General features: G+C 39.3%; 3 protein-coding genes across 3 annotated transcripts; all 3 read right to left on the reverse strand.

The window, feature by feature from the left end:
* Positions 1 to 204: 204 nt before the first annotated feature.
* LOC115828196 (protocadherin gamma-A11-like) lies at positions 205 to 2,610 on the reverse strand. Its single transcript, XM_030792151.1, has one exon. It carries the CDS (start codon positions 2,608 to 2,610, stop codon positions 205 to 207), a length of 2,406 nt encoding a protein of 801 aa, XP_030648011.1.
* Positions 2,611 to 3,908: 1,298 nt separating this feature from the next.
* Positions 3,909 to 6,293, reverse strand: LOC115828197 (protocadherin gamma-A8-like). The gene is made up of 2 exons (XM_030792153.1): positions 5,987 to 6,293; positions 3,909 to 4,699 (listed from the first exon to the last, which is right to left on the reverse strand). The coding sequence occupies exons 1-2, from the start codon at positions 6,291 to 6,293 to the stop codon at positions 3,909 to 3,911; spliced, it is 1,098 nt and encodes a 365-aa protein (XP_030648013.1).
* A 2,701-nt stretch (positions 6,294 to 8,994) lies between these two features.
* On the reverse strand, positions 8,995 to 11,448 carry LOC115828198 (protocadherin gamma-A12-like). Its single transcript, XM_030792154.1, has 2 exons — positions 9,141 to 11,448; positions 8,995 to 9,008 (listed from the first exon to the last, which is right to left on the reverse strand). Exons 1-2 carry the CDS (start codon positions 11,446 to 11,448, stop codon positions 8,995 to 8,997), a joined length of 2,322 nt encoding a protein of 773 aa, XP_030648014.1.
* Positions 11,449 to 13,232: the final 1,784 nt, after the last annotated feature.

Consider the following 13,232-nt stretch of genomic DNA (forward strand, 5'->3'; position numbering starts at 1 on the left):
ATGACAGCCATTATATATGACCAAGTTAGACTTGCTTAAAGAAAATTCAAGCATTCTATGATGCCTCGACGCAAAATTAAGTATAATGTAAATGACAGGTTTCTAATGGTTAAAAAAAGGCGGAAATCAGATTTAGATCAATCTCAGCTGAATCTCGAAATGAAGACGTTACTGATAAAAATTGCTTTCATTTGTAGAGAATGCTTATCCAGCAAACAAGATATTAAAAAATCTCACCTCTAAAGACAAATCAGCATTCTTCTCCTGTTCTTCATTTTCTCTTCGCAGAGTTCCTGCTCGACTCACGTGCATCATTGTGTTCTGACTATAAGGCCTGACAAACTTGATGTCACTCATCCTCGAATCAGTTGTTCCACACATCTCATAATTATACACATGCTGTAAAGTGCCATCAGCGTACACAGGTGGGTAGTATGGAATCACTGGAAGATTAGCTGCTGATTTATAAAACTGTCTTGCTTGCTTCCATCTGTAGATTTTGAGTGAAATTATAGCAATTATTGCGAAGATAAAGAGTACTGAAACCACAGCCAGAGCCAAGATTAAGTAAAAAGTCAGATTGTCGTTGTATTTCATATCATGATTTGAGTTGTTAAATTCTGAGAGCACTTCAGGAAAACTGTCCGCAACAGCAACATTGACAGTTACTGTAGCTGAACGAGAGGGTTGTCCATTATCTTCCACCACAACAGTGAGTCTGTGTTTCACAGCGTCTGTATCAGTGACCTGACGAACTGTTCTGATTTCTCCATTCTGTGCTCCAACTTCAAACAGAGCCCTGTCTGTGGATTTCTGTAGTTTATAAGAGAGCCAGGCATTCTGTCCAGAGTCCACATCAACAGCCACAACTTTAGTGACAAGGTAGCCAACATCTGCTGAACGAGGCACCATTTCAGCCACCACAGAGCCACCAGTTTGTACTGGGTAAAGAATCTGTGGGGCGTTGTCGTTCTGGTCCTGGATAATAATTTTCACTGTAACATTACTACTGAGAGGAGGCGAGCCGCCGTCCTGTGCTTTTACGCAAAAATGGAGACCTTTTAACTGTTCATAGTCAAAAGAACGCAATGCATTGACGACTCCACTATCAGCATTAACAGACACGTATGATGAGACTGACACGCCATTAACAGTGCCCTCCTCCAGTATATAAGAAACCCGAGCATTTTGGTTCCAGTCAGCATCTCTAGCTTTAACAGAAAATATAGAATGACCTGGTGTATTGTTCTCAACAACATAGGCCTCATAGAAGTTTCTTTCAAAGATCGGCGTGTTATCATTTATATCTGATATCTTTATTCTCAGCGAGACACTGCTGGAAAACGGAGGATCTCCATTATCAGCGCAAGTTACACTGATGTTATACTCTGCAGTCTGTTCTCTGTCAAGCTCCTGTTGGGTTTTCAGGCTGAAAAAATTAGGTCTGTTTGACGAGGAGGTGATGGAAAAAGGAATTTGGTCATCGATGACACAATGTACTTGACCGTTTGCACCAGAATCTGGGTCATTTACATTAATCATTCCGACAATTGTGTCAATTTTAGACTCCTCAGAAATGGAACTGGACATAGAAAGTATATTTATTATGGGTTTGTTGTCGTTTATGTCTAATACGTCAATGATTAACTTACAAGAGTCCGACAGTCCCCCGTGGTCTTTGGCTTGAATATTAAGTTGGTAATGACTGGCTGTTTCATAATCAAGTTGACCATTTAGAGTCACATCACCGCTATGTGGATCAATAATGAAAACATCGGTCATAGTATCCTTTATATTTGAGATATAATATGTTATCTCACCGTTAGAGCCTTGATCTGCATCGGTAGCGCTCACTGTGATTAATATAGATCCCTTTTGTGCGTTTTCTGTTATTGTGGCTTTGTACGTTTTCTGTTGAAAAACTGGAGCATTATCATTAACATCTAGCACGTTAATATATATCTGAACAGTGCCAGACATCTGTGGCTCGCCACCATCCACGGCCGTTAGCAACAAAGACAGACGGTCCTGTTTTTCTCGATCGAGTGATTTTTGTAACACCATCTCCACATTTTTATCGCCGTCTGTTTGACTGTGTTGTTTTAAAACGAAATGATCCGTTGGTTTAAGCGAATAACTTCGAAGATCATTAATACCAACGTCTCGATCATTTGCATTTTCCAACATGAATACTGCTCCAGTAACAGCTGATTCACTTATTTCAAATGTGATCTCTTCCTTCTGGAAACTAGGAGCATTGTCATTGACATCCACTATTTCAACAGTTATCGTGTACAGTTCCATTGGATTATCTAGAATCATCTGGAGATGCAACGCGCAAGGAGTCGTTTTTGCGCATAGCACTTCACGGTCTATTTTCTCTTTGATTTCAAGCAGTCCTTTCTCTTTGTTCAGTTGAAGGTATTCCATGCTATCTCCAGTGTAAATACGGGCTTTCCCCGACTTCAGTCTCTGTAAATCCAAACCCAAATCTTGTGCGATATTTCCAACCACATAGCCTGTTGTCATCTCCTCTGGAACAGAATAACTGACTTGACCATGCACCACACTGAGAGAAACAGCAGCGATATATACCAGTTGTTGCCACATCTTCGCTAGTCTGTACATATTTTGAGCCGCACAGCGAATCCTTAGAAATACTATAGTGCTGAAAACTGGAGCCCCTCTGTTTGCCAGCAGTCTTCGAGCAATCGTTTTCGAAAATTTGAAATGTTTTTGACGGAGGCGCAAGCGTACAAACTGGGAAATGCGACTGTCTTCTAGAAACATTATACAATAGTTTAACTGCGAGCTTCATTTCACTAATGTATGATGATGCTGGGGGAGGATCTGATGTTAAGTAGAACATAACAGTGTCCTTGACCAACAGCGGCCCTCTGAGTCTAAAACCCGAACTACATACACTTTTCAAAAGGTTTAGGCACGAAATTAACATCGAAATCTTCTCATACCCATACAATGTTGATTTACATCGCTCCGTAGGAATAAAAATGAAAAGATAGAACTGTTACTTTCAAACGAAAATGTCTGTTGCTTAAAGAAAATAACTCTGAAGACAATTAACGCGGAACACTCGATCAGTTGCATTACTCTACATGATTCCTTGTTTGTGCTCAGTACAGCCACAACTACAATACAATACAACCAGCTGGTTATTTGCAGCAATAACCTGCAAGAAATTCAAATGAAAGCATGAAAGCTTCAAAACAACTGTTTGGTTTTTTTTCTAAAAACGGTGGATAGACAAAGTTGAGTAGAATTTTGTAACTATTTTAAACTGAAGAATGAGTTGTCTAATTTAAACACAGTTTCGTACACCGTAGTTCTTAAGTCAAACCCAGAGGTTAATTAAAAAATCTGAAAGAAGCCTCAGTTTGAAAATAAAAAAAAATAAAATAAAATCAAAGCCTTACTTGATTTAGCCATAGACAGGGTAAACTATCCCAAGAACAAATCGTTGTGGATGATTACAAGAATTCAAATACATGTAAGGCAGGTGTGTCAGAAACCGATCTGGAGGGCCAAGGTCATGCTGCGTTTCATCTTAACCAACTACATTGTCCCTGACTGGCTGAAGAGTGCAGAGACCTGTTTTCAAGTTAAAACTCAGAATGTAATTAAAACCACTGAAAACAAAAAGCACCAGGACCTTGGCCCTACAGCACTGGATTTTGACACCCTTAATTTAGGGTGTTAATTATAGTATGTCAGAATAACTGAATTAATTGGAAACTTCTGCAAATTACATAATTAAAACAGAAAATTAGACATCATTGCCATTCTCTCTTACCTACATATGTAAATATCTAAATAAAATTCAAGTATTCTCTCTCAGCCTAAGTGTGTGAAATGGTCTACCATTACTCGCTGGCCTTGGCGACAAATATTCACCACTGTGCAAGGAGGTCATTGAAAAGTCTCACCTCTGAAGTTACATCTGTATCCATTTGCTCTCGCTTTTCTCTCTGCATAGTTCCAGCACGACTCACATTCATCAGTGTATTCTGGCTGTAAGGTCTGACAAATTTAAGGTCACTCATCCTCGAATCAGTCGTTCCACACATCTCATAATTATGCACATGCTGTAAAGTACCATCAGCGTAGACCGGTGGGTAGTATGGAATCACTGGAAGATTAGCTGCAGATTTATAAAAATATCTCTGCTGTCTCCATTTGCAGATTTTCACTGAAATGATGGCAATTAATACGAAAATAAAGAGTACTGAAACAGTGACTAAGCCCAAAATTAAATAAAAGGTCAAATTGTCGTTGTAGTTTGGGTCAGTTGTAACAGTGAACTCTGAGATGACCTCAGGGAAACTGTCGGCCACGGCCACATTTACAGTGACTGTAGCTGAACGAGAAGGCTGTCCGTTGTCCTCCACCACAACAGTGAGTCTGTGTTTCACAATATCCTTATCGGTGATTTGTCGCACAGTCTTTATTTCTCCATTCTGTGCTCCAACTTCAAACAGAGCCCTGTCTGTGGCTTTCTGTAGTTTATAGGAGAGCCAGGCATTCTGTCCAGAGTCCATATCTATGGCCACAACTTTACTAACAAGGTAGCCAACATCTGCTGAACGAGGAACCAATTCAGCGACCAATGAACCCTCAGTTTGCACTGGATATAGAATCTGCGGTGCATTGTCATTTTGATCTTGAATGGATACAGTAACAGTAACATTACTACTTAGAGGTGGAGACCCTCCATCTTGCGCCTTTACTATGACCATAAACTTCTTAAGCTGCTCGTAATCAAAAGAACGCACAGCACTCAAAACACCGGTTTCAGCGTTAACCGAAACAGAGGAGGACACAGGAAATCCACTTATCATCGTATCTTCTAAAAAGTAAGAAACTCTGGCATTCTGATTCCAGTCAGTATCTCTTGCGGTGACTTTGCATATGGACAATCCTGGAGAATTATTTTCCATGACAGAAGCGGAGTACAGGCTTTGGGAAAAAACTGGAGCATTGTCATTCACATCAGAAATTTTAAGATGTAGCGTTTCGGTGGTTGATAGAGGAGGAAAGCCAGAGTCAGTAGCGATTATTGTGATATTATATTCAGCCACTTTTTCTCTGTCTAAAATAGCATCGGTAATCAAGGTGTAGTAGCTGGTAAGAGATGATATTAACTTAAAGGGTAAGTCATTTTTAATATTGCACGAAATCTGGCCATTTAAATCTGAATCTGCGTCTCTAACATTAATCACAGCGATTGTAGTTCCGCCTGGAGCGTCTTCAGAGACTGCATTTGAGAAAGACATAACATTTATAACCGGTGCGTTGTCATTAGAATCAGTAACTTCTACGACCACCTTACTAGATCCTGCCAGACCACCTTGATCTTCAGCCTCTATGTTAATTTCAAACACTTTATTTTTTTCATAATCTATCAACCCAACAACACGAATTTCTCCTGTGTTTTCATTTAAGCTAAACATAGTACCGGAGTTACCTTTTAGATTTGAAAACGAGTATTTTATCTGTCCATTAGGACCACTGTCTGCATCAGATGCATTAACGGTGGTGATAAATGTGCCTCTCGGAGCATTTTCAGTTACTGTGGCCTTATAGACTGACTGGTTAAACTGTGGTGCGTTGTCATTTGCGTCTAGAATAGTGACTTCTAAACTAACAGTGCCAGAACGCGGCGGACTTCCTCCATCAACAGCAGTCAGTGTGAGAGAGAGTAGTGGATATTTTTCTCTGTCTAAAGGGGTTTGAAGCATCATCTCAGCGTATTTAACTCCGTCTGGACGTGTATGCTGTTTTAATATAAAATGATTAGTTGGTGTTAAATTATAGTTCTGAACAGCGTTGAGTCCCACATCAGGGTCTTCTGCGCTTCCCAACACAAAGCGCGCTCCTGTGGCAGCAGATTCGCTTATCTTAAATTTAATGTTATCTTTGAGAAACCTCGGAGCGTGATCGTTCACGTCTAGAATCTCAACAGTTACACGGTGTAATTCAATTGGGTTCTCTAATATTATATCAAAAGTAAAGCTGCAAGGTGTAATTTCGGCACAAATCTCTTCTCGGTCTATTCTTTTGCCGACTACCAAAATCCCCGTTTCTGACTGCAGCTCGATATACTTAACATTGTCTCCAGTTACAATACGGGCTCGACCTGAACGGAGTCTTTTAATGTCTAAACCCAGATCTTGAGCAACATTGCCGACGAACGATCCTTTCTTCATTTCCTCCGGAATAGAATAACGAATCTGCCCAACAACACAGGTGGGGATGTATGCAAGGAAACAAAGCATTACTTGCCAACGAACATGAGAACATAACTGCCGTCCCGTCTTTTCACCAGCTTGACGCAGTCCCCTTTTGGTTAAATCCATAATTCAATCGAAACCCCAAAATATTAACTTCCTGTAGTCTTCGAAGATTCAATGATAACGACGCAAGTGAAACTCTCGAAATGAGCAGGCGTGTGTGTAATGTAGAAATTACTGAAATTACTGTCGTGGGGTGGGTCCTCTGTTAGAGGAATGTTAAAGATGTTATGATCAACAGCGGCACTCAGAGTCCATAGGTTGAAAAAACATGTGTGCGATTTATGCAGGAAAGGCAAATACCAGATAAGCAAAGCACAATGAGATAATCGTTTTTTGTTTGTTTGTTTAGTTTTGTTTTGTTTTGTTTTTTCCAGAAAATTCTTACAGGGATGCCTGAAAGCCAAAAAAACCCCAAAAACAACAACAAAAAAACCCAAAAAAAACACGAGCTGCAGCTCAGCTCTCTAAGATACGTCGCTGTCCACTACACTGGTGCTGAAAATCGGTTTAATGCGCTGAATGTTTACAGCGACCAAGGTACAATGGGTATTTGTCTGGAAAGTAAACCAAAAAAAAACCACAGCATGAGCACGTTTAACACTAATACAATCAGTCTAATCCCAGATGATTAGACTGATGAATGATCAAAAACTCAATCTATTTTTTTCACGCAAGGAAATTAATTTAAGGTCTATGGTGAACTCTAAACGAGAACTTCAAATACATTGCGACAGCCTTATTGTGATACACTCATCTCTACAGAATTTGGGTAATGCAAATAAGTTGTTGTTGGGGTTGTGTGGTCTCTATTGATTTGGCGTCCAATATCGAAATATTCTCGCTGCAAAGCCTGACAAATTTAACGTTACTCATCCTCGAATCTGTGATCAAACGTAGCTCCTAAGTGTAGGTAGGCGGAGCGACACGGCATGCATTGGGTGCATTGAGTCAAAGTGTACCTGTATTGTTGATCATGTTGTTTTTATGCTATAATGTTCAATTCATGTAACAGTCTGTGTGAATGATGCATTGCCGTCCTAACATTCTGGGAAACGTTGTTCAGCATCGGCACTTAGAGTAAGATGACTGAAAATGCATGACCTGAATGACCTACTGCATGTTCAACAGATGCTTAAGCTCTTTTCGTGAGCTTTTGAAAATAAATGAATGAATGAATGAATGAATCAATCAATAAATCAATCAATCAATCAATCAACGTTTTCTGAAACTACAGAACATGAAATATCCTGATAGTTCTGAAGAACCTGTTATAATGACACGTGTTTAACCTTTCAGAAAACCGAAGAAAACAGCACGCTACGCACACAAACACACACACACACATGTACCAGCACATACGCACACAAACACACATTAGAAAAAAAGGAATTCAGCACTTGTGCTAATCCGGAATTTTCCAGGCACACACACATACTCAACATTAACTGCAGATCGCCACAGAAATTACATTTTAATAAATTACTGCATTTAAGTATTTATTATTGGGGGTTAACAAAGTGGCAAATAAGAAATAACTGTTCGTTGTATAGCCATTTTATAGTTACACCCACTGACAACTGCAGCTCTAAGACAACACAGAATAAACATGCTCTTCTTTTTTCAGTATGGTCTTGCAAAGAATCGACAATCATACATCAGCACATTCAAATTAATGACTATTTCTTACCTTTGTAGCACATGAATCCATGTCCCAGGAAGATGAGCATGAAAAAACAAGGAAAGAAAAATCAGGATTAGAGTAGTGAAAAACTGATCATTCCTTCTACAGTGTATATCTGGCATAGAGAAATAGTTTTGAATCAGCCACAGATCCACAGAAATAATTACCAATTAGGGCAAACAGTCAGAGTTCAACTTATGAGATAGTTTAAACAAACATGAAAACCTTAAAAAGCTTTCCAACATCCTTAAAATCAGGGGTGCTGATTTATGATCTAGAATATTTGAAAGTTCAGGGCAGTATAGATTCTGTCATGTTCAAAAACAACGTGTCTGTTGACTCAGAATTTCCTCTGGGTAAAGTACAGGACACACTTTGCACACACTCACACACTCCATGACTTTTTTCTCTCCATGATAAGTTTAGTTGTTCCAACAAAGACAAGAAAGACATATCGTTGATCAACCACAAACAACAACCACCATTTTAGTCAGTTCAATCTAGATCAGATGCCAGTATTCATATTTATTATGCTTTAACAAACTGCTTTAAAGCAGACATTCTTCATGCATGTTTAAATTGCAACCTTACACTCATGAAACATGTTACTCACATAACAGCATTACCTTTTGATTTAAATACACTTCAAAAACAAATAAGACATATAGGACATCGAAAAACATTCAAACAACAGAGAAATAATTTACTTTGAAACTTCGACTGCTATTCTGTACATTCTGCAACTGTATAAGCTCCAAAAACACGTTTGAGGATTATAGAAAATTTCTAATACAGGGTCTGAATTTACGCTCATATAAAACTTGAAGTGCTCAAAAAATTCCAATGTCAATTTTTTTCACTGAACAATTGATAAATCAACTAAAGCACAAGTGTAAGACTGTAGTTAAGTGATTCCTATGTTGCATGTTTGCAGAGCCTTTCAAGTAAGGCTGTCTAAAGCAAAGCAGTACATAAATGTGCGAAAGAATAATACATGGCCTCTCACAAAGAGAATGCTGTTAATCATAACCAGAAGAAACACATAAAAATTACCAGAGTGGGATATGTGGATCCTTCCCCAGGTCTATCATGACAGTTCACGGCATTATTTAGGTTTCTCCTCAGAGTGTTATTATCAGGATGCACACCTTCATAAGATCCAACAAATTTGAAGTCACTGGTGTGTGACCCTGTTGTCAGGTAAGTGTCATAATTATAAGCACTGTGGATGGTTCCTGTTCCTTCAACATCTGCATAATTCCGAGGGAATGAACAGCTTGGAATAGCCAGTGTTCCATCAAATGATAGTCTAGGCTTCTTCCTGAGGCAAGTTCTCATGGCCAGAAGTACAATGATGAAAATCAGAAAGAATGCAGAAACGGACACCAACGCAATGACCAGATAAGGTGTTACATTAGAATTCCTGTCCTCAGAAAATACATTATTAATTTCTGGAACTTCTGACAGATCATCTGAAATAAGCAAATGTACTGTACAGGTTGAGGTGAGAGATGGGCGTCCATCATCCTTCACTGAAATAACGAGATTCTGCTTCACAGCATCAGATACTGAAATATCTCGCAGTGTTCTGATCTCTCCACTGTGGAGACCTATGGTGAAAAGACCTGGATCGGTGGACTTAATAATCTGATATGACAGCCAAGCATTGTGTCCAGAGTCAGCATCTACAGCAATCACTTTGGAAACCAGAGAACCCAAGAAAGCATTTTTGGGAATCATTTCAGTCATGAAGGACTTTCCCTCTGGAATGGGATATAATATTTGTGGAGAGTTGTCATTTTCATCCATTACAAACACACTCAGGGTCACATTACTGCTGAGAGGAGGAGAACCATTGTCTCTTGCTAAAACCTGGACTTTAAAACCTCTTAACTGCTCATGGTCAAATGACTTCACAGCATGTATTACTCCAAGCTCTCTATTAATAGATAAAAAAGAGGACACTGGAATACCATTGACTTCACTGGACATCAGAGTATAGAATACAGTGCCATTTTGTTTCCAGTCGGGGTCTTTTGCTGACACAGAACAAATAGAAGCTCCTGGTTTGTTGTTCTCCATCACAAATGCACTGTAGGAATGCTCCTCAAATACAGGTGGGTTGTCATTAACATCTGAAATTTTTAAATGAATGGTCTTAGAGGAAGATAATGGAGGATTTCCAGCGTCAGTAGCAGTGATTGTTATGTTGTAATCTTTGACTTGTTCTCGGTCAAGCTCTGCTGTAGTTATCAAAGAATAATAATTTTTAATAGATGGATTCAATTTGAAAGGAACCGTGTGTTTAACTGAGCATCGGACCTGCCCGTTACTTCCTGAGTCTTTATCTTGAACATTAATAATCCCCACCTCTGTGCCACGATCAACGCTCTCAGGCAAGGGATCGTTCAAAGATTTGATAACAATTTTTGGTGCGTTGTCATTCACATCAACAACTTCTATAATAATTTTTGCACTGGATGCTAACCCAGAAGAATCTTTTGCCTGGACTCTCAATTCATAGTATGTTTCCTCCTCATAATCTAATTCTCCCCGTAGCTTAATTTGTCCAGTTGTTTTGTCAATTAAAAACAATTTTGCAGCTTTGTCCGATATACGACTGAACTCGTATGTGATTTCTCCATTTGCTCCCTCATCTGCATCCGTGGCGTTTACTGCTGTTACGACTGTACCGACAGCAGCATTCTCTTGTAGACCAACTTTATACACGTCTTGAGTAAACACTGGGACATTGTCGTTGGCATCAAGCACAGTGACGTGTATAAGCGCAGTACCAGTTTTCGGTGGCATTCCACCATCAGTAGCAGTCAAAATTAAATTAACCTCGTGGTTCTGTTCACGATCTAGTTCTTTGTCTAATACTAACTCGCCATATTTTCCTCCGTCCGCATTCTCGCGGACAGACAATATAAAGTAATCATTCTTCTCAAGCGAATATCCTTGAACTGTATTCTGCCCAATGTCCGCATCATGAGCCTCTTCCAAAGGGAAACGGGTACCCTTAACAGCAGCCTCTGTAATTTCAAGACTAATGAGGTCATTAAGGAATTTTGGAGGATTATCATTTATGTCCTGAATTCGCAGTGAAATACGATGTAACTCAAGAGGGTTTTCCAAGAGAAGTTCGTATGTCAGAGTACAAATAACCTTCGAACCGCAGAGATCCTCTCGGTCTATTGTCTCTACTACAATTAAATTGCCTGTATCCGGATTAATTTCACAGCAGCGTCTGCTGTTATCCTCGGCATCTAACCGAGCCTTGCGAGCTGACATTTTTTTAGGATCCAGTCCGAGGTCCTTCGCTAAATTTCCAATTACATGTTGACGTTTCACCTCCTCTGCTACCGTGTAGCTTATATCTCCGAGACTAGTGCGAACGAAAAGGAGAACCAAACAGATGATCGAAGCAGTGGCAGAAAATACCCCTTTTTCCATAGTGCTGAGATCAGACGAAATCGTCAGCTGTATACTCCAAAGAAAGATATATGTGCTCCTCAATATTCTCTATTCAAAAATGTGCGTGCAAGAAGGAAAAGTCCACCAAATGATTTTTCATCGATGTGTCAAAGAGAGGATTGTCTCTGGTTATTAACATATAGGAGGAGTGCATCGACCAACCCTTTGTTGGTGAATAGCGACGCTCTGAGTTCACTGAGCTCACTGCAATTTAGTGAGGTGAGGTATATTTCGTAATACTTTTTTAGAATAAATTCAAAGAACACGGAAAAGCCATCGAAAGGAATTCGATGCGTCCAAAGCACAGTGTAAGCTTATTAGTCATACTTTGTGTGTTATCAGTCAGTCATCATATCAGAGATGGGCACATTTTATTCAACATTTGCTGAGTTTGCAGAGAGTGCAATGTTTATTTGGGGGAGGTAAAGCTGCAGGGTGCTGAAATCAACTTCAGAGGATGCTCAAAGTTCTGATAAGCTATTAGGGAAAATACTGAAATGTCATTGCCAACGTCTTGGGAGGTTATGACATGAAAATATGAGGCTTAGGCATTGTCAAGACTGCATGTTACACAAAATGACATTTTGATAATGACCAGTGCACAGCCAAACTACAAAACATAATATATGGATCATCAGAGGTAATTTTGTTCCATAATATGACTAAAATTAAAAATAAACGGCTTCAGTATCGGTACTCTGAATTGCTCAGACAGGTAAATGAAAATTATTATGAATGAACGTAAAAATGTACATCTGACCAATGAAGTTCACCCCAATGATATCTGAGCATACATTTGTGGATAAACCAAAATGACAGTTTGTTACTGGCACAGCACGTTCGTGTTGGACCTATTATTTGGTTAGCATGAGGGGAGCGCATGCAGAAAAGGCAGCTCAGAACTGAATTGCACAGGGTTTCGTACATAAAACAGCAAGGGCGAAGGGTCCCCCCCGCCTCGTCTTCAACGGTCTTTACAAACGCAGTGAAGTCTTCCATGACTATCTACCTAGGCATGGAAAAGTAAGTAACGTGATTGTTAATTGACATTTTGATATTAAATAATAATTTGTGAGTGATTTACAGGCACCATTTGTTGTTTTGCCAAATGTATTTGAGCTAAAATATTTCGTTATAGTTGTGCTGTAGCTCTACCTTGCTTGTTACCTGGCTAGCTAAATCGAGTAAGGTTAACGTTAGCTTTAACATTTAATTCTAAAAGCAGGAATATTTTGGTTCACATTCGCTTCATTCATAATTTCGATTAAAAACTTCGTATTCAATGACTTTAGCTGTCTAACTAGCACAATATGTCGTTATAGCCTAACATGACATCTGTTGTCGTCATTTTGCTTAGACTTTAAGAAAGTCAGCCAGCAGTTACTGTAATGTGACACGGTAACGTTAAGGCTTGTTCGCCTACCATAGGACCAACACTCTGAAATTGAGATGCGATGTATCTAAAGCGAGTGAGCGTTCGATTAGCTAACATTAAGCTTCTTTTGGGCAAAATGACAGAAATGTATAGAATCGAGGTTAATATAATAGTGTCTCTGCACGCAGACCTTAGAACTAACGGTCGCTTGGCTGGCACTCTAGCTTTGAGCTAGCTGGGTATATTAGCCAGCTAACCGCTAGTAAGTTAACAATGTAGCCTAATATATTTAATTCTCTTTGCATCAGCTGTTTTATGGTTTGTTAAAATTACCTTAATGAATGTTTAGCTGTTTGAATTTTGAATGTTTTTATGTTTCAGGTGGGAG

The sequence above is a fragment of the Chanos chanos genome, chromosome 15, assembly GCF_902362185.1.
Source record: "Chanos chanos chromosome 15, fChaCha1.1, whole genome shotgun sequence".
In the NCBI taxonomy this organism is placed as follows: Eukaryota; Metazoa; Chordata; class Actinopteri; order Gonorynchiformes; family Chanidae; genus Chanos; species Chanos chanos.

Bases quoted from the DNA above. Each gene is read 5' to 3' on its own strand.
- LOC115828196 (XM_030792151.1), bottom strand. From the start codon at position 2,610: ATGTGGCAACAACTGGTATATATCGCTGCTGTTTCTCTCAGTGTGGTG.
- LOC115828197 (XM_030792153.1), bottom strand. From the start codon at position 6,293: ATGCTTTGTTTCCTTGCATACATCCCCACCTGTGTTGTTGGGCAGATT. The intron at 4,700-5,986 runs GTGTAACTGTTG...GTAGTAATGTTA, and splicing joins GAACCCAATTGAATTACACC to CTGTTACTGTATCCATTCAA.
- LOC115828198 (XM_030792154.1), bottom strand. From the start codon at position 11,448: ATGGAAAAAGGGGTATTTTCTGCCACTGCTTCGATCATCTGTTTGGTT.